This window comes from Epinephelus fuscoguttatus, linkage group LG15, assembly GCF_011397635.1.
Source record: "Epinephelus fuscoguttatus linkage group LG15, E.fuscoguttatus.final_Chr_v1".
Taxonomy (NCBI): Eukaryota; Metazoa; Chordata; class Actinopteri; order Perciformes; family Serranidae; genus Epinephelus; species Epinephelus fuscoguttatus.
In genome coordinates this window covers 31,563,171-31,584,574 of record NC_064766.1, presented here as the reverse complement: position 1 = coordinate 31,584,574, position 21,404 = coordinate 31,563,171, and the positions used below count along the sequence as shown (strand labels likewise).

Sequence of the window (21,404 nt, the reverse complement as noted above, 5' to 3'; positions counted from 1 at the left end):
TTCTGAACCTGTTTTTCCCCCAATTTTTCAGATATTCGTCCTTAATATGTATACATATAAGTGCATATTTAATAGAGTAATGCCTCTTTTGCATTTTTTAATCATGCAACTTAAGAAAACTTGTAATACAAAACACAATTGTCTGAGAAAGTTTAATGGTGATATCTATTAATTAAAAGTTTTACCCTATATCACCTGGGCTGTGACCTAAGAGATATTTTGGGGTTCAGTGTCCTGATCAAATGTACTGGGTACTGTAAGTAATAACGGGAGAGATTTTACTTTCTACTTTTGGTAGCTGCTTCTTCTTGCACTGGTAAGTGAACCAGAAAATGACCACTGGTTACTGTCACGAGAGCAGCTGATTGATTTTCAACAGTAACCATATGACTGCTCGGCTCTTTCGGGGATGGTTGCGGTCAGATGACTGCAGTTTAGGAAAAAAGAAACTGTTTTTCTACCAATCTGTGTATTTGACTGTTTCTGTTTAGAGTGACTAAATTAAATCTTCATGGCTTTATCTGTATTGGTTGAGATGGTTTGAGGTAGTCCTCACTGGCAGCTTCTCCGCCTCCATCTATCTCCTCCACACCCATCTTCCTCATCTGGATTGCTCTTTCCTCCCTCATCACCCTACACTGACATGTACAAATGAGAGGACTAGAAAAGAAACAAGGCCAGAGGGGACAAGCTGAGGGAGAAGTACAAAGAGCTACGAGGCAAGGCCAAAAATAGTGGTGAGACAGACAGCTGGGAGGAAGGGAAACTTTCACCGCACTGTAACTCCAAACTTCACTGGAAATTTTTCCAGAAACAACTGACAGCAGGCGCCTCTTTCATCCCCTGAATCAGTAACTCTTCTCAAAGATGAGCGATACTATCAACCACAGTTCTTAATTGTTGTAAACATTATAAAGCATCTCTTTGTTTATACGCTTCACTACAACTGTTACTGGTGCACAACAGCTACTGCACAAAGCTCCAGCGTGAGTTACAGTGAGCTATCTACTGAGTAAAGATGAGGAAAATGTACATTAGCACTTCCAGTTCATGACAACATACTGCTGGATTTTCTCCACTTAAAACTTTTATTTGACACATTTTTATGACATCCTTTGAAATCTTTTCTTTTCTCATAAAGCCCTGTGTAACTATTTCTACAAAAAGAATTACATTAATTAATACAAAATAAATGTGCAGGTTGAAATTTGCTCTGTTACTCTATCTCTAAACTTCACTTAAACACCTAGTCTCTTTTACAAGCCTGGTGTGGCTACACATTATGACGAATAAACGCCTGTCTCAATCAGACGCCTGGTCTGGTTACCAGACAGCTGTTTTTTTTAATTGAAATTCTTCAGATGTATGAAAGCCATTGTTTGCTATCTTAAATGATGTGTTAATTATGTGTTATTAATATTCCTTTAGTCCATAAGAGTCCTGAGATCAAAATAATCAAAAGGGTTTTTTCATAAAAATTAATTCAAGTTGTGAGTATTGTTGTAACAGGATACGGTTGTGTTGTGTTGGCCGTAACTTAATCTCTCTCTGGTGCGCAATCTCTCGGAGCTAGATGAAATTAATGATTAATAATTGATATATTATCTGAAGCTTAATTATAAACAAGTGATATTCATACTGGTTTAAATGAACAATTTAATTGAATTTCATGATCTTTGCTGAGCAACAGTTTTGTGTGAAAGTAATTAAAGGTCTGTCCCAAATATAGGCCTGTTGGGTTCAGTGATTTCAGCCAGAACAAAGTGACGTGATCACATCACTCCAGTTTCAGCCTCTTCACACTGGCTCCCAGTGTGGTTTAGAACAGATTTTAAGATTTTACTGATTACTTTTAAGGCTCTTCATGGCCTCTCTCCCAGCTATATCTCCGACCTCTTGGCGCCGTAAAGGCCAGGACGTCCTTTGAGGTCCTTGGGCAGCTGAAAACTAAAGGGGACAGAGCGGTTCTGGAACAGTCTGCTCGAGGAAATCAGGGGCCGTATTCACAAAGATTCTGAAAATACTCTCAGACAGCTCCTAATTTGGCCTAAAAAATGCTCAGTAAGGAGTCCAAGCTTAGGAGTGATTTAGGAAATTTCTCAGAACAACACTGAGCAAGGAAGAAACAGGAACTTTTACCTCAGTGAGGAGGTGTGGTTGACCCTGTTGCTAGGTGTTTTGCTTTCTTTTAACAGATGTGATTGGTTGTCACAAACATGCCCTTATGTGAACCTGCAAGGTGTGGACACCCAGTGGAAATGAGATGAACTGCTGACTGTGAAAGTGTTTTCACTGTCAGAGGGTTGAGACAGACTCAAGCCATCACTGCTGCATTTTCCAGTTTTCCAGATATCTTAGTGTTGTGATCATTAGGTCGATAATGTGTGTATCCCTCATGACATAAACCACACATATTACCCCCGCATGATCTAATCTGTAGCGTTTCAATTACTCACTGTCATAAGAGTCTGGAGAATATTCCTCCGGCCTCTTTGTGTTTCCACCATTTTCTCCTCTGATTAAGCCTCTTAAAAGTCATCCCCCCTGCTCCTAACAGTTTGTCACCTTAGGAACTATTTTAAGGACTAAGATGCTCTGTGAATTTCTTATCTTTACAAGGACCTAGTCTTAACTTCAAGGGGCAACTCACTATGAAGCTTTGTGAATACTGCCCCAGGTCAGGAAGCCAAACCAACTGCCCCCTTTCTTCAGAGCTATATTTAGGCCTATGCATAGCTACTTTCAGGGACCACTGCTTTTGCATCTGCTATAGGCTACTCCTGCTACAACGTTGGACCCTAGTCACGTAGTCTCGTCCACAAATGGAGGAAAGTGGTGTTTCGGTGGTTTTGGTTTTGCTCTAGTAACACTTATACTATGTTTCATACAGGAGAAGCGGGTGGGAGGATCCGGTGGGGACTGTTCACAGAGAGAGAGTGGCGTCTGTAGCCTCACACACACATATAAAACACACATTACTGTTTCACATACTTAGTGACATAGTTAACGTTACCACATAGACAATTTGGCTCAGTTTCAGTCTCCTCTTGTCTCGTGCGCACACTCGAGCGCTGTGTCTCGGTCTTCCGTGACAAAATTAAGCTCATACTCGATAACATTGCATTATTAACGAACCTGGTTACGAAGGCAGATCGAATAACCATTTACCCGCTCGAGTGAACCGGGTCTAACCCGGGTCATCGTGGCAGAAACTGTCTTCCCAGACAGCGGGTGAACGCTAGTAACCCCACTGACGTCCCCGCTGCTCCAAGCACGCGCCACCTCTAGCGCTCCAATCCCTGACTGGGAAATATCCTGACGTCACACACTCGCTTCCGGGCTGGCAGCAGTGGCCCGGTGATGCTTAGATTTACAGTTTTACTCAATTTTATATGCGTTTTGTGACAGAGCGGCGGCTGTGCTTTATGAGCAAACACACACAGTTAACAGGTGACATCAGTATAATGTCAGAGCTGTGGTCACAAGGATAAAAAAAGACTTGATCCAATCCGCAGCGGCTCAGACGTTGCGGTTGAGAAAAGAGGTGAGAATGTATGGCTGTGTGAACGCTTTGCAGATGTTGATGGCTGTTAACTGACGGTTAGCCGGCTCGCTCAGCAACGCGGCACATCGCCTCGACTGTGTCGTTAATGTGTGAGCAATACGAGGCTTGTGTCGCCTTTTAATTCATCACAGAATATTAATAAATAGACTGATTTTGCTGCAGCAGCGGGCCAGCAGTGGCTGCGGTGGTTAGCTGGGGTGCTACATGCTAGCTGCTAGCGCGTCTTCGAGCTAGCCGCTAGTTGCTAATCTTGATGCTGCTTTGCTAGCTTTGAATAGCTTCTGAGACGGAGCCCGCGGGGTGGAAAATGTCCTCCTATTAGCTGATTAGAAAACAGACTGTTTACATAGTCAGGCTTTGGTTGTATCGTACATAATATTTACAATTATGCACCGGTTATCATAACAACAGTGTGTCCTGATCTTATCTGACGTTGGCAGAGGATATATGGGGATAAGGACACAGAAATCAAAACATCGACACCACATTTCACACAGGAAGGACAAATATAATAGTAAAAATATAACAGTCCGTGCTTAAGGAGGATATACAGCCTGTGGTGACACATTTTCTGATTCAACTGCAAACGATTAGTTGGTGAAAATGCGTGTAATGATCTCCAGATTTCAGTGATAGAGGCACAGATTTATAATTCAGTATCATCCTGTTGTCCTGATGCTCACTCAGACACTTGCAATTTGCATAAACTATATTTAGTATCAAATTATAGCTATATAGATATATCAAATCATTATGGATTATTAATCTGAAAAGCTGTTTTAAGATGTGGTCTTTATCTCTAGTGTGAAGTATATTGGCAGAAAGCCCAGTTTCCACCTTTGCTCAACACTTGAGTGCATACCAAACCCTTTACGCATCTGTTTGTATGTGTGTTTGAGTTATACTGCTTTTTAAACAATATGCACCTGCCAGTTTTGTTGCATGACAGCCCTGCACAGATGAGCCGGCATTACAGTCATAGTGATAGTGTCGATTGTGAAGATGAATATGTGGTTAGTTGTCATAACAGTGTGTTATATTCTAATTACATTATTTTCTAATGAGCTTTGTGTCATCTTTATCATCTGTGGTGTTGCTGCAATAGCTACAGGGTACAGGTGTGTGTGTACTTTATCAAAGCACACAGTGACTCAACCGGTGTTGCAAGTGTTAAACAGACACAGAGTGAGTTTTCAACCTCCTGATGTGCCAGCGGCTGTGACTTCTTTGTGTGTCTGCGAGGCCCAATTACAGTCTGATTATGTCGGTTGGTTTTTGGTATGTGAGCTGCTGCAAAACAGGTGAAACGTTGAGAGGTTGAGAGGGTTTGTGCAATGTGTATTAGGATAAATGCTTGACAGTAAAAGCAGCTGCTGCTTGCGTTCTCATTTTACCCAGCAGCACTATATAAAAATACAATTTTATAATGGATATGGGCGGACGTACCAATGTGCTCACTTTGTATGGGGTTTCATTTGTGCCAGAAATATGTCACATGTGCACCGTCTACGTCGACTGAACTTTCAGCTGCACTGCAACTGATTTTCTTTCTTTTGATTGCTCACCTTTCTGTGTGTCAACCAGATGTGTCGCCCTCTCTGTCGTTTCACTGTGTTGTTCAGCTTGCCATCCTGATAAAGAACACAATATAACATCATAAACTTTATTGTCCCCATAGGGAAATTTGACTTGGACTCAGGAGCTGCACAAGTATTGCTGCCTTACAGTAATCATCCAGAAGAAATGAAAAGCATACACCATAAAAAAAACAACATACAAACACACACTACATTAACAGTATTTCACATCAGCCACTCATGTATTGCACAGAGCCCCATGAGGAAAACACACCACCCCAAAGCATCAAGCAACCTTATTTAAAATCCAAATTTAGGTTGCCTCCACATAATTTTAGATGAATTAAAAAAAACAATTAAAAAAGGCAGAAAGCAGCTGCAACAGAGTCCGGGTCGTGAGCAGAGCAGCGCCACCAGAAGATGTGTTGTTCTCCTTGTAATGTGGCTGTTTTATGGTTACCATGTGCCTATTTACTTTTGTGTGAACCCATTGCACGTTTTGTGCAGTACAGTACAGTACAGTAAGGCTAAAATCAGGTTTGGTAGAAGAAACCACAACTATGACATTCAACAACACTGTCAAGTGCAGGCAGAACGATAAAGGGCCCTCGCAGTGAAGGAATTTCCCCTGCGGTGATGCAGCGTGGCTCAACAGTGAGATATGTGGTGTCACTGTCATTATTTGCTGTTTTTGCAAATGACTTCATTTATCCTGATTATAGTGTTTTGTAAATAATCTTTAATGAAAGGCTGTTATTAGGTGTATTGTTGCATTTTGACTGACAAAAATGACACATTTGTAAAACAAATTAAACACTTGTTCATTGTTTGCAATGCAGAGTAAATGCGTTTTTTTTCAGCTGTGACACTGGTTGTGCCTGGTTACTATGATACAGAATATCTATGGAAGTAAAAATGTCTCTGGACCAGAAAAAAGCAGCAAACGACCAGTGTTCAGTGCAGAATAGATGCTCGGCACCTTTTTGCATACTACTAACATTTATATCAGAGTTTAAATATGCAACACTCCCATGGAAAATAGGAAAAACATAACATAGGAGTTGGGGCGGTTGTCTGTCATCCACTGCAGTTAGCTTGTCCGAAGCGTGGTATTGCAACATTGCGGATATCGTGATAGCAGTGCGACATTCATCACAACACTATCAGACGATATGTTAGGACAAAATGCAAACCGACAGTCAAACGACGGGGACAATGACGCATCGGGACATCGTTCACAACAACACAGTTGTACCACACATGATGACAGTCAAAGGACAGGGAGGAATACACATGTGGTCAACACGCAAAACAAAACAGTGAAATGACAGGGAGCACAACAAGATGACACAAGTACAGTGTAAAGTTGAATTAAGGAATGTTTTGTCATGTGAGCAATCGACACAAACACATTGGCAAAACATTTTTGTCACAACTGAAGTAGAGTTCAACGTTAATAGGCATAATTTTGGCACAAATGGGACTCCATAACTTTCAAATGATGGTGAGAGGCAATCATCTATTGTTGTGTGAGACCAAATCAGCCCCTGCAGTGTAATATAATACTGGCCAATGGCCATAAAACAGTGTCACAGTCCCTACTGGAGCATAAGATTGTGGTGCAGTGCAGGGGACCAGTGTTGGATAGCCTAATTGGACACTCGCTGAGGACTCACAGTCTAACTGAGATTCTGCCCACGTGTCTCTGTTTACCTTTGAGGTGTAGCATGCTACAGGAAAAGAATATTTGTTTTTTTAGCTAAGAACTTCCTTAAGTGTTCTCGGATGTGCCGCTAGACATATAGGAAGGAATATTTAGGTTGGTTCCTGCAGCTTGTGTTTACATAAGCACAGGCCCACATCAGCGGTCAGTGTTAGATTCTTCTCAGTGCTGTTATATTAGCTGGCCAGGTTATGCCGGTCTCCCTTGTGACCCCCTGGACCTCTCGTTCCAAGCTGCAGAGTGAGTCACTGCTGCTAGTTCTTGCATACTCTGGCTCAGTGGCAACAGGGCCACAATGCAAATTACACTCTGGCCCTGAGGATGCACTAGAATAGCTGAGCTCTGGGAGACGGTCGGATTTGATCCAGGGGTTTTTGGAGTACAGTCAAGCAAGAGAGCTATAATATTGGATTTGCAAACATTATTATGCCTCGTCATGGTGTGAGAGGGGCAATGTTTTCTTTAATGAAACGAAATGAAAACAGCAAATTTTCACGTCTTTCAACTTATCATCTGATTAACTAATCATTTCAGCACTTTTATTAAATCTTGATGATGTTAAGTGTTGTATTGTCTCTGTGAGGTTGGGTCTGTGCAGCAGGGCCAGCAGATCTGGTGAGATAGATAATGCTGACTGAGAGCCGGCCTAAGAATAGGCAGAGATGATCTGCAGGAAGGCAAAGATGCTTTTACCAGGAGGCAGTAGATTTTCTGCATCTTGATAGTTTTAAATGTGCTGATTCTTCTTTTATTCCAGACTACTAAAGTTTCGTGTTCTGTCTCTGTGTTGCAGGTCTGGTTGTTTTGCTGCACCAAAGAAGCACCGCCTGTTACCTTCAGCCAGAGCAGTGACCAGCGCAGCTTACCATTGCTTGTCTGGCTCGATTCATCTCCAGCGCTGACTTCATCCTCAAAGATGAAGTTGAAGGAGGATTTGAACCCCCTGCTGTTGCAGGTGTTCCGCTCGGTGGTCTGGGTCTACTCCGTCATCACCTTCATACCCTGGTACTTCTTCTCCGGAGCTGGCACCAACTTGGAACGGGCTCGTCGGATCAAGGCGCGCTCAGTTAGCGGAAACCCAGCCGGGCCGTACAGGGCCATCAACAGTCAAGAGAAGCTGGTGGCATGGCTGCACCCTGGGGTGGACACCCTGGACAAAATGTTTGAATTTGCTGCCAGTCGGTTTCCGCAGAGAGACTGCCTGGGCACCAGGGAGGTGCTCAGTGAGGAGGACGAGATCCAGCCTAATGGCAAGGTCTTCAAAAAGGTGAGTCACAGACCTGTTAGTCTTGTGCACTGGGAAAGATTGTGTATCACCTGCGTTTCTTTTAAATGTTTGGTTTGTCAGGTAGGGTTGGGTTGTATAAAATTATCGAACTGGCTTGATGATAAGCCAAAACACACCAGAACAAACCGGTATACTGAAACTTTCACCTCCCTGATCTCCCTCCAACCAGCTGCCACTTTATTAAGGTTTTTGTAGTAAAATAAGGAGGTATCCTATAGATGACTCTTCATTTCAACTTCAGGAGTCAGCCATTCCTCGTCCACTGCAGCGCTTTCAAAGTGAGCGACAGGAATAATTAGAAACATCCTACAAAGTTTCGCTCAAAACGGCGCACTGTGTCGCTCGCTGCCAGTTAGGACACCTCTTGGTGACGTATCCAAAATGTTGCCACACTGGTGCAGTTTTACTTTTTTGGAGGGACTGAGTCCACTCCGTTTCAGTGCGCCGGTGCACTGCTTAACACATACCAGCCAGGAAAGCTCTTTTAATGGAGTGTAATCTGTAAACCAGGGGCAGCGACCACGTGATGGTCAGCTGACAATGACGTTGCCTACGGGCAAAAGCCATGGTAGCTTTTGTAGACAAATAATTGCCTGCATGGACAGTGACGTTCTCTATCTTATAAATCTACCTTGATTTGTTTGTGTTAGTATGAGCCATTTGGTCGTGGTGATGTATACGCCGCTGTCACTACTCAAATTTAGTGACATATTCAGCTGATCGCCTGGCTACAATACCCATCAAATGGTGCGCAGACTCCACCTACTCATTGTAATGGTACAGACCCACTAACTCTGCCATGTTGTCTCATCACCCCAAAAAACACATGAACTTTCTAGTAAACAAACTCTTGATCTCCTTCATGTTGCAGGCCCCTGCTCGGCAGTGAATTGCACGTGGTCTAGACACCAGTGGCTCCATTTTTCCTTTTATAAACAAGTATAATATTGTGGTAATCCAATGGGATGTTGCTTATTAATAATGCAGCACAACTTGGATTCAATGTCATTGGCACAGGTTGCGGATGTAAGTTACTTTTCAATTTTCCATGGCGTGTCATTATGACAAATGCCAGTTCAACTGGTTTAAGCTTGCACACTGGACCGGACCGGCAAAACTGGAAATCGGCGCACCTCCATTGTCAGGAACTAGGACATAGTCAGTGGGTGGTACTGCTCTTCACATCTAGGCTGAGAGTGGTATAAGTTTAGGTGAGTCTGTGGGATTACAGGAAGTTTGCTTGTGTCTGTTGGGCTGACAGCGCAGTCTGCCACTGTGCACAGTGTGAGGGATGTGGGTGGAAGAGCGGCAGTGTTTCTGGTGCTTTGTCTCACAACTGAGAGCCTCCTCATTAACACCTGCAAGGCTGCAAAAGCCCTGTAGATGGCGCTGAATGACTGCCTATGAAGGGCGGTGGTGTACCAGCAACAACATCAGACCTCTGTCAGATTCAGTGTTGGTGTTGCATATTACCTTTTTTAAAGTATAATGCAGATAAACAGTGCTCATATCATGGGTGTTATGTCCTTAAAATCATTAAATTATACTCTTCATATTTTTATATTGACTTAAACTGCTTCTGAAAAGTTGCTTTGAAGCTGTGTGTTTGCATATACATCAGTTTTCATGTTGTTTGGTGTGTTGTGTGGAAATAATCCTCAATATTGCTGCATGTTGTGTGCAGGTTATTCTAGGGAACTATAACTGGCTGTCATACGAGGAAGCGTACAAGGCAGCAAAGTGTTTTGGCAGTGGTCTGGCAGCACTCGGCCAGAGGCCCCAGTGTAACATCGCCATCTTCTGTGAGACCAGAGCGGAGTGGATCGTGGCGGCACAAGCCTGCTTCATGTACAATTTCCCACGTGAGTGACGGAACATCAGACGTGTATGTTATTCAGACAGCCTACTGTGATGCACTCGAGATAACCGACCCACTTGGCTGAATTTTAATTTGACAGTTGTGACCCTGTACGCCACTCTCGGACCCACGGCCATCGCCCACGGTCTGAACGAGACCGGCATCACGCACATCATCACGAGCAGTAGCCTGCTGCAGAGCCGTCTCAAGGTACCCGCTTCTGTCTGTGTCATGTCAGCCGTGTTAAACAAGGCTGTGCAGGTTGTTTACTCTGTGTAACATCAGGGCTTGATAAGAAGCTTGCTTCTATTTGCATAATTACTTTTCTCCTCTTACTCACTCCTGTCTCTCCCTCCTACATCCTCCTCCGTGTCCCAGGCCATACTGTGCGATGTGCCGAGGCTGCAGTACATCATTGTAGTTGACTGTAAACCCACAAGCTGGCCAAACATCCCCAGAGGCATCATGGTGTACAACATGGACGCTGTGAAGGAGATGGGATCCAAGCCTGAAAACAGTTAGTATTTGTGCAGTGTGATTAAAAAGGTTTTCTAATTTGGTCGGGGGGGAAATGGAAGTACACTGACAGAGGCTTAATACAAAGCCAACACCCTGATGTGTAATTGCAGTAATGTGCTGTGCATGAGGGAGTCAGCAAGAGGTCAAATCACCACTCGCCAGCAATGCCATAATGACGATTAGTTGATGATTAGTTGGCTTTTCAGGAAAATTAAGGGAAACAGGAATTATATTTGTGGAACAGCTATCACTTGAGCTGTCTTTTATAATTTTCTTCAAATAGTATTTGATAAAGAAAACACTGGAATATAATAGATTGGATACTGCAAATAGAGTACACTGTTTAATTCACAATCACATAGATTTATCCTGGCCTCATATGAGCAGAGGAAATCACCGCTATTTGCTAGGCTAATTTATACAATGTAAAATGCCATAGGCTTGTGCTAATAACATTAGCATGTTACATTTGTTTGGAAAACGTGTTGTGTAAGACAGTTGTTTTGTCAGTGAACCTTGTAAGCTGTAAAGGAGCCGAATATTGATAAAGGAAAAGGAAGGAGAAAAGTCTGCTAGCCGCTAGGCTAATTTATACAGTGTAAAATTCCATAGGCGTGTGCTAAAAATATTAGCTTGTTGTGTTTGTGGGGAAAATGTGTCCAGATAAAGACAAGTGCTTTGTCTGTGAATGCTGCGAGTTATAGTGAAGCTGATTTGTGTGCTTGTGTTTGAAACTGTCTCTATTAAGCCATGTTTAATGTGTGTTTAATGTGTGTTTTCAATCAACTCAACTTTACAGCACTTCACAGAAACCTCACTGCCAACTAGTGTTGTGGTGGTGTAAATGCAGAGTGATAAAGACACCACCACACAAGTATAAATTCTCACAACGACGTAGGCCATGTGTGTAGGCTACGGCGTAGGCTCTGCATAGAACTGATGCACAAGTATAAATCCCACTTAAATTGAGAAAGTAATCAAATGATGATGATGAAATCTGTCATTAGTGGAAGCCCCACAAAAAATATTCAGATCCTTTCACAGCATACAGTTGTTAGAAATGGGTAAAAATTTTTTTACTTTTTTCTCCACTCAATTAAACAGTCGTTTCTTCATAATAACTTATTACAACCAGGGTTCCTATGAGTCATTGAAGGTGTTTGAATTTCTATATTCTGTGCAATAATAGAAATTAAAGTTATTTTGATATCGTCACTGTAACACAGCACAAATGAGAAGTGTGCATGCATTCACGCAGCTTTCTCTCTTTTTAATTGTTGTCTGTGAGCTCCTGTAAAGCCCGCTAATTCTCGTTAAAAAAATTCTTGGTGTCGTAACAGTAATTAACCTTGATCCTTATCTCAGACTATGCTGTGTTTGACGTTTAAGAAGGTGTGGGAACTCTGTTTGACTAATAATGTTTGTGTTGGTGTGTGATCCATTTCCTGTCTAACCATCAGCCCTCTGCTCTTCTGTCTCTGCAGTCGCAGTAGACCGCAGACAGCCAGAGCCCTTGGACATCGCGGTCATCATGTACACCAGCGGCTCCACAGGCATCCCCAAGGGTGTCATGATCTCCCATGGCAACATCATTGCTGGCATCACTGGCATGGCTGAGCGAATCCCTAACCTCAAGTACACCAATATCAGATTGACTTTGTCTCTTTTTCTTGTCTTCCGCAGGCAGATTTATTTTTCTCAAAATGGTGAAGGCATGACCCGCCCAACTCTGCTTTACCTTGCCTCTGATTGGCTTACACCTATACTCTTACTTTGACTATAACCAGTCTCACTTGTCACACCTAGCCCTGGCCAGCCCAACTAACAATAGGCAACGTATATGAGCCAATCAGACGGAGAGGAGGGAGGGTTATGCCTTCACTATCTTAATAAAAGCAAATTAGCGTTTTGCAGCTCTCCAGATCTACCAACATATCATTCTCCTCCTTGTCTCTGTACTGCTTATGAAACACATGCACTGTCACATCTTTCCTCACATACTCAATTAACACCGCCTCATTATGTTCTTTTCTGTGTATATTATGGAAATTAACCTGCTGTTATTTCTGTGCTGGCAGTGAAACAGACACCTATATTGGCTACCTGCCGCTGGCACACGTTTTAGAGCTCAGTGCTGAACTGGTGTGCATCTCTCACGGCTGTCGCATCGGCTACTCCTCCCCTCAGACTCTAGCCGACCAGGTCAGTGTATAAAAACACACACACACACAGCTTGTGGCCAAAATGTTTTTGTTCCAGTCAGTTTTTTGTCACATATATAAGATGTCGTCTATATCTCCAGCTAAGATGGAAAGGATCATTCATGCATTTATTAAGTCCTTCTTAAAGGGACAGTTCATGCCAAATTAAAAGTACATTTTTTGAAGTGTTTCAGCAGTTGAAGGTGGCTTTTTTTTTTTTTTTTTGGAAGGTTTGTTTTTAATGAGAATGAAGCTTTTTGCTTGTGTATTTTGTGCTGCGCCGCGCCGCACGTTTCTACACTCTATGCACCTGGTGTTTTTGCCGGAGCGCTCTGAACTCCTCAAGTTGAAAAAACTTCAACTCCAGTCAGATTATTTGAGAGGCGGGCCTTCTGTGGTGGTCATGACAACAAGTTTACAGTTGGTAAACAATGGAGGAGAAACTGGTGGTAGTAGTTGCTGGACACCCAGAGCTATGCGGCCCAACGATAGGCAGCAGTTTGTCAAACTGCCCCTGAGTCATCCTAAAATATGCCAGGAAACATCCATCATTGAGGTGAAGCTCCTGGACCAACTGGTGGTACTCCCTGTGATCCACCCTCCATTTTAGGGTCTCATGTACCCACACAGATCTCTGTTTATCTGTGCCCAACAAACTATGTGCTGACAGCCTCTCACCCTCAACCAGAGCTACAGCAAGAACCCTCTGCCTCAACATTTTAGGAATTAGATACTAATTACTGGTAGTCTAATATCATGGAAAGGTTAATGTAAGGACTAGGGCATTAACAGAAAAGTCGATTTGTTGACGTGTCGACGTCAGTGGCACAAGTCGACACCCCCCGGGAGGAGTCGACAAGTCATGTGTTTTTTCCCTCCCTCTCTCTGTGTGCTTGTGTACGGAATGCAATCGCTGCCTCTGATTGGCTTAAATACATATCCTTGAAGTGAACATACTCGGGTGCACTATGTGGAGCAGACTCCGCGAGGAATGTCCGCAGTCATTCAGGCTTTCATAGTCGAGCGCACTTCCGCGTTGTAGTTTCCTGTAAAAATGTCTGTGAAAAATCCCTGCAATGTGAAAAATACATGCCCAGCAGTCACTGGTGCGCGGCGCAGTCGTAAAATCTGAGCTTTGCATGCACAGGGCTTGCGGACGTCTGCTTTGAGTCCGCGCGGACCTCCATGGAGTCCCGAGTATGTTCGGGCCTAGACACACATCACATGTGTGGAGATACTTCACTTTCCTCTGCCGTGTCAATGTGATGACGTCATCAAATGACTTGTTGACTCGACTTCGACTTTATTGACAGATAAGTCGACCTGAAAAAAATCAAAGTCGTTAATGCCCTAGTAAGGACGTGATGGAGTGGTTGCCTGACAATAAAAAGGCGCAGCAAGCTTTTTTTTTTTTTTTTTGCATGCAATTTTTTAAAAAAAGCCAGGGCGGTGAGCTTCTTTCTGTGTGATCGGGGCCGTAGAGATGTCTGCCTTCTCCCCTAAATAATGGAACTAGATGGCACTTGGCTTGTGGCGCTCAAAGCGCCAAAAAAATACATTTGAAAAAAACAGCAATGTCTCTTTCTGGAAAGAGAAATCATGACCCAGTTACTCAAGATAATGAACAGACCTTGTTGTGAGCAGTTTTGTGTAGGAGCTATTTTCTTTTTATCAGACTGCCCCCACTAACCATATCACAGCGCAGAAGGAAGCATGCATCTACTGCTAGCTCACCTAGCACCACTGAGCTAGCTAACTGGTGCTGCCTCTCGTCCATGAGTAGATGCATGCTTCCTTCTGTGCAGTGATACAGTTGGTGGTTGTATTTCAGGAGAAAGAAAATAGTTCCTACATGAAACTGCTCACAACAAGGTCTGTGGATTATCTTGAGTAACTGGGTCATGATTTCTGGAAAGAGACACTATGTTGAGTTTTTCACAATGTATTTTTTGGCACTTTTAAATACCACAAATCGAGCGCCATCTAGTTCTGTTATATTGGAGAGAAGGCAGACATCTCTATGGCTTATATCTACAACACTCAGCAACTCACACCAAAACAATCTAGACTGATAAACAGCACTACAGGTAAAAGGAGGAATATGCATTTTTGATTTTGGGGGTGAACTGTCCCTTTAAACTGTTGTAGCTCCCTTGACCAAACATTCGTGGACTTGACTTTATTTTGTTGTTTTTTTCACACTTAGTGACAGTCAGTAGGTCACTGAGAGTCAATCGATTGTTGTGTTTCATGTTCACAGTCTACCAAGATAAAGAAGGGCAGTAAAGGGGACACCAGTGTGCTGAAACCTACCCTCATGGCTGCTGTACCAGTGAGTCTTTTTGTCCCTTCACAAAGTCAATAACAAATATCAGCTGCAGTCTTAAAATGTCATAATTATTAACTGAGAGCTTTATGTGTAGGAGATCATGGATCGAATCTATAAGAATGTGATGACCAAAGTGGAGGAGATGAGCAAAATCCAGAAGACGTTCTTTGTGCTGGCCTACAACTACAAGATGGAGCAGATCTCCAGAGGCTACAGCACGCCTCTCTGTGACAGGTAAAACACATATTATACTCCCATATATGTGAACTGAGACGTTTACCTCTCCTGTGATGTATGAGCAAACATTACCCTCTGTCACTACATGGCTAATCATAACCTAGTGTGAATTCTTGTTAACACTGAGTCAACAGGTGAAGAGAATTGTTCTCCTACAGATGTGAATCATTACATAATATTGATTCTGATACTGTGTTTGCTCAGGGCATTCTTCAGTATAAGTCAATATCCGGATGTTATGCAGAATAACTTTGTTTGAATAGCTTTTCCAGCCGCTCATCATCTCCATGCTGTGTTTTTTTTGTTTGTTTTCGGTACCTCGTCCCCACACAGTCTGGTGTTCAAACGGGTGCGTGCGCTCTTGGGAGGGAACACACGGGTGCTGCTTTCTGGCGGAGCTCCACTCTCAGCTGCCACACAGCGCTTCATGAACATCTGCCTGTGCTGCCCCGTGGGGCAGGGCTACGGCCTGACGGAGACCTGTGGAGCTGGCACCATCAGCGAGAGTAAGAGAGTGGAATTACATGTGAAATAGCGGTTCTGGCTGCCCTTTGGGAAATTAAAGGAACACTTCACCCACCAAACAACCATTTGCATATCAGTTACTCGTCCTGTATTATGAGACTTGGATTATGCTGCACGACTTGTGTGAGAGTTTGTAAACAGATGTTTTCATATAGTTTTTCTATTTTAACTGCGGCCCCCTATGACTTCAATTCAACAAGAATTTCCTCAGTTTTTGGATTCTTCGTTCCATGGAGGTATGCGGGGAAAACAAAGTCTTTAACACGGGGTGAATAATGTATACACAGATGGTCATTTTGGGTGAAGTATTCCTTTAAGAGACGAGCAAATTAACAATATAGAGAGCTTGATTTGTGGTTATAACCTATGTTTACCAGGAGTCTTTGCTTTTTTCCAAGTTTGGGACTACAGCACAGGACGGGTTGGTGCTCCACTGGTCTGCTCAGAGATCACACTGAAGGACTGGGAGGAGGGTGAGTCAAATAGCGACAGCCCAACTTTTAAAGAAGCCGACAAACGCACTGATATTCTAATCAGGTTTGTGCTCCTCCAGGTGGTTACTACAGCACAGATAAGCCCAACCCCCGTGGGGAGATTTTGATCGGCGGCCCCAATGTAACGATGGGTTACTACAAAAACGAAGCAAAGAACCGTGAGGACTTCTTTGTGGATGAGAGCGGCCAGCGATGGTTCTGCACCGGAGACATTGGAGAGTTCGAACCTGACGGATGCCTTAAGATCATCGGTAAGAAATCCACAAGCTAGTGGTGGAGTGTGTGTGTGGTGGAAGTGTTTAATCTATTAGGATAGTGATGTGTGTTCTCTTTCAACAGACCGTAAGAAGGACCTGGTGAAACTGCAGGCGGGCGAGTATGTCTCTCTAGGAAAGGTGGAGGCTATTTTGAAGAACTGCCCACTCATAGACAACATCTGTGCCTATGCCAACAGGTAAAAATCCTGCACACACTCCCTCTGAATCTGTTTTTGTTTTTGACTTCTCCAGACTTTTGACCTCAGTCTCACCGAGCACACCAACACTTCAGCCAGTGTCTTTTCTGATTTTCTGTCTTATTTTCTAACTTGTGGAATTCTCTTGTACTTATTTTTCAGTGACCAGTCGTATGTGATCAGCTTCGTGGTGCCGAACCACAAGCAGTTAATGGCGCTGGCGGAGCAGCTGCAGGTGACGGGCACATGGGAGGAGATGTGCAACAACCCCCTGTTGGAGAAAGAGGTCCTCCGCATCCTTACTGAGGCTGCTCTCTCAGGTAGGTGGAAAAAAACCTGTCTGTGGTCTTCACTTAGGGTGCTTTCACAAACAAGGTCTCGGTCCAGTTACAGACGAACTCTTGTGCAGTTCGTTTGTGGTGAGAACGTGTACTGACCTCACATGTGTCACATGACACATTGTTTGGGTTGAACATAAGCATGTTACAGTCCTGGAGGATTATTAATGTGCACCTCCTCCTGTACTGCCTTAATATGCACATTCAGCACATCCAATGCATCAAAACATTGTTTTCTAGTTGGAGCCGCGCCTCGTTTTCAAACTGTATGGTTTGACTAAAATGAACAATGACAGCAATATAGTCCACGATGAGCAGCGCTAAAATCAACCTGCGTAGTTGTCCCTATGCACAAAATGTCTCATAAAACCTTCTCAACAAAACCAAAGTAGTGCTGGTGCTGGTGCTCTCTGTCATGACTTCACAGTTCACAGACTGGTTGTTACAGCGTCTGCCTTGTGCCAGACTTGCACCAGTGTTACACTGTATGTGTCACTCTGACTTGTGATTCTGCTCTCTCCCTCTGACCAGCGAAAATGGAACGATTCGAGATCCCCAAGAAGATCCGTCTGAGTGCCGAGCCATGGACACCGGAGACCGGGTTGGTCACTGATGCATTCAAGCTAAAACGCAAGGAGCTCAAATCACACTACCAGGAAGACATTGAGAGGATGTACGGTGGAAAATAACCCACACAAACACAATCCAAACAACAAGTACATACTTGCACACATACACAAGGAGCTCAGAAGCCACTACGAGGAGTATTCAGAGTTATATACTTAAGATACAGTTACCAAACACACACATACACGCATATAATTACAGGAACATAAAGCGACTCATGCACCTCCTCCTCGGCTTTGATCAAAAGAGGAAAGAACTCTTGAATCCAGCGTATTGCTCTCTGTCGAGACCAAAAAGGCAGGAGTCCCTCACAGACAACTGAGCCAGCCGGATGTGCAAGGTGCGACACACTCCCCGTTCCCCTTTGATGGACTCAGCCCTTTGAGTTGCTATGACAACCGAGGCACCACATGAAATAGGACGTCCGCATGACTCGAAGTGAAACAAATGTCAGGCTAGACGTGGATCAATGTCAGCGCTCTGTGTTTGTTGCTTCCCAAGTTCAGCATGGTCGTGGACTTGAAGTGCAGATACCTGGCAGAGAGACGGGGCAGCATGAGCGTGATAGAGGGATCCCTCCCGGGCTTTAAGTAACATTCAGGTTGGAATCTATGCAGGGATCTCTATCTTTTCATGATTATTTTTTTACATGTCGCTGTTGTTTCCTTCATGTTCGGTTTGTCAGCTTTGAAGCCCATTTCATGAGCTTTTTTTTACGTGTGTGTGTGAGGAGTCGGTGTTGCAAAGCCATGAGAGATTGAGCATTAAGATGTTTTCATACTTTTTCTTATTGTTATTTTATGGGTGTAATATTCTGAGGGTTTGTATTTCTTTATCCTCCTGTTTTTTATTGCCAATTTGTTTACGCTAATTGTATTTTAACGAGCTGTGTTTACGAGCTTTTTTTTTGGTCTTTTTCTCCCGTGTTCCAGAGTTAGTACACTTGAGTGTGTGTTTGTTTACTGACGTGACCAGTAGAAGCAATGCAGTTCCTTCTGCTCTCAGCCTTTGCAGCAGGATCAAACATCAACACTGAAGGCATCCACAGGGACTTTATCCACTCCTGCTCTTTGCCCCCCAGCTTTATCTTTCCCATCTCTTTGCAGCCCCTGGATGCCTCCCAACCTATATCCTATTATTTTTATTTTATTATTTTTTTATTGGTTCATTGCATAGAAATAGAATGAGAGTTAAAGGGACATTTAAATTAACCTGGCAGGATGATCAGAGCCATGGTCATTGCAACCACGTTAGCGGGCTAACTAATTTAATGACAAATTAACTTACGGCAAGTTGCAAACTTAAGCCCCGTTTCCACCAAACATTTTCATTATAGTACCTTTGGAACCAAAAATAACCCTTCAGACATGGTACCTAGACCCTAGCGTTTCCATCCCAAACAGTGCCCTTAAATGTGGGCGGGGTTGTTGTCACTTACGGCTCCGTCCAGCACTCACTGTATTTCCTCCTTTATCAGTCTGCACCTCGTTTACTGTCCACAGAACAAGGCTGCACGCCGACATTTTCAGAACAAAATAAAACAGGCTGCAGTGAGAGTCTCTCTCCATGGGATGCATTTAGTCCTTCTCAGGCAAGCGCAGGGGTTTAGTGTTGCTGTAGCAAACAGGAACAACACTTCGCTACGCTTTTTTTTTTTCTTGGAGAGAAGATTGGGATATCTGCAGTTCACATAATCAGTCAAAATGTATATATATTTTTAAACACTTGAAGATCCACTCATCACTAAAAGTGTGTGTCATATAAAAACTAAAGTGATGGTCAAAGTTGTCACAGTGAAATTTAAGGTGTGCTGATGGATTCACATTGTCAGCTCATGCATTGAGTAACATTACAAGTTAACGTTCCACCTTAAAAGTCGCCAACAGTCGGCCCTGTGAATTATTTTTCTCAGACAGCAAAACATCCTTTCATTTTATAGTTACAGTTTACTAATAAAACTCCTCACAGTATGAACAGTGGTTACAGAAGCTTCAAAACCAGCCACAACTCAGCCCTGAGCAGAGTGACCGTCCGCTACTGACCAGTCAGACTGCAGTGTTCACAGCTCCACCTTTAGTACCAGATCTGTGTGCTAGGTACCCCAACAGAGGGGGGACCAAAAAGGGGAACAGTGCAAAACGCTTCCATTTGTACCATCCACAACTAAACCATACCGAACTGAACTGCACCGTAACATACTGCTCGTTGGAAACGGGGCTTTACTAAGGTGAGGTTTGCCGTAATGACCAAATGAGCAGTGGAGTAGTATGTCTTCGAATAAGTAATCTGTTACTTTTAAAATATGACTATATCCCTCTGTGTGTTGTTGCCATTAATTATGTGTTTTGTTAGAATATGTAACTGTAACTGTGTATGTTTATTTCAACCCAATCTTGAAACCCATCGGCTATCGTCTTGTGGCGATAAACCCTCTGGGGGCAAGCGCTAATGTTTTAGGCTTATCCAGTGTAGCAAAGGGATATCTGGGCTTCCTCTTCAGTGCACCAGTCATCTTGGCCGATCTCTATATACAGACATTGTCATAGGAATGCAGATATCTGTTTATAGATGAAGCTAACCGCCGATGGGTTAAAACTTACTGGGATTGCGAATGGATACCTGCATGCACATGTAGATATCTTTTTATGGAGGTTCGTTTTGATCAGACCATGGTTGGTGAAAGACGATATTATTCAAGATGGTTTGAGGTTTTTATTTTGCTTCTGTCAAGTGTGAATGAAGTGGTTTCTTCTCGGGAAATCTTAGTTCGGTGAAAGAAAGAAACTTGAGTTGGTGTGCGGTTGTATTTTTCCATTTTATCAGAACAACAGGCGTAAGAATAGGCCAAAAGGGAGTTCTCAAACTTGAGCGTGACACACATGACGGCCGATGTGTGTCACCGTTACAACTAACAATTGCCGCTTACTTTTGAACTAGTCAAACAACCACAGCAGCTTATTGAATGTCCTTTCTAGTCATTCTATTTCTATGGTTCATTCACATACTGTAACCCCCCACTTCTGCCACGTATCACTCCAGTCATGACCAATGCACCGTATGGATGTCTCCAAGGGAACTTCAGCAGCGTAGAGAAACATTTACATTACTTAGCCTCTCAGCGGTTGCTCTCCTAGTTACTTTTTGGCACAACTGTGCATATTTTTTCTGGCCATAGATCTAGGAAATGTTACTTTTGTCCTTTTTTTTTTAACTGATAAATATAAAATACAAAATGAATGTGCAATATTTATACACAAATTTTAAACTTAAGTATGTAGGAAGGGAAAAAAATGCACCAACAGCAGCCCCTCCTTAGTGTATGAATGTTTAGGCCTGTTACTCATACTAGGACACAACCATAGGAATAAATACGAGGACGGTAGAGAGACACTGATAGGGAGGTGTAGATGTAGCCCATTTGAACATACTGTACTAAACAATATAATGCTCTCTAGTAAGACTGTAAAGAGATAAATTTTATATTTGGCTTTGTAGAAACCGCATGAGGTGTGCAACTGTACCAAAATCACTTGAATATATTGTATATTTTAGAGAGCAATGAGAGGGTGGTGCTCCAGGCTGAAGTAATACACTCCTTATTTAATTGTGAGTATATAGCATAAACTCAGCAGACCTCATAGCAGTTCTGTATCTTCAAATTGGTTTTTG

At 43.1% G+C, this 21,404-nt stretch overlaps 2 protein-coding genes across 4 annotated transcripts in view; one reads left to right on the top strand and one right to left on the bottom strand.

Moving 5' to 3' along the window:
• The window catches only part of pax3a (paired box 3a), a 41,651-nt gene extending 38,391 nt beyond the window's left edge, over positions 1-3,260 (bottom strand). For 2 of the 3 annotated variants that reach the window (XM_049597917.1, XM_049597919.1), the window contains exon 1: positions 3,136-3,260. The gene's annotated coding sequence lies outside the window, so the exon portion shown is untranslated. Of the gene's footprint in view, positions 1-3,013 lie in introns of all 3 variants that reach the window. The other variant, XM_049597918.1, reaches the window with a different exon arrangement.
• An 83-nt stretch (positions 3,261-3,343) lies between these two features.
• acsl3b (acyl-CoA synthetase long chain family member 3b) lies at positions 3,344-18,228 on the top strand. The gene is made up of 15 exons (XM_049598645.1): positions 3,344-3,544; positions 7,659-8,132; positions 9,838-10,015; positions 10,112-10,221; positions 10,390-10,528; positions 12,015-12,165; positions 12,609-12,732; positions 14,992-15,063; positions 15,155-15,294; positions 15,631-15,803; positions 16,221-16,295; positions 16,376-16,567; positions 16,656-16,770; positions 16,933-17,090; positions 17,640-18,228. The coding sequence occupies exons 2-15, from the start codon at positions 7,782-7,784 to the stop codon at positions 17,795-17,797; spliced, it is 2,136 nt and encodes a 711-aa protein (XP_049454602.1). The 5' UTR covers positions 3,344-3,544; positions 7,659-7,781; the 3' UTR covers positions 17,798-18,228.
• The last annotated feature ends 3,176 nt before the right edge of the window (positions 18,229-21,404 follow it).

What these genes read in the sequence shown, in the direction of transcription:
- acsl3b (XM_049598645.1), top strand. Translation starts at nt 7,782, where the DNA reads ATGAAGTTGAAGGAGGATTTGAACCCCCTGCTGTTGCAGGTGTTCCGC. An exon ending in AGCACGCCTCTCTGTGACAG is followed by an intron (nt 15,295 to 15,630) that starts GTAAAACACATA and finishes GTCCCCACACAG; the next exon opens with TCTGGTGTTCAAACGGGTGC. An exon ending in CGGATGCCTTAAGATCATCG is followed by an intron (nt 16,568 to 16,655) that starts GTAAGAAATCCA and finishes CTCTTTCAACAG; the next exon opens with ACCGTAAGAAGGACCTGGTG.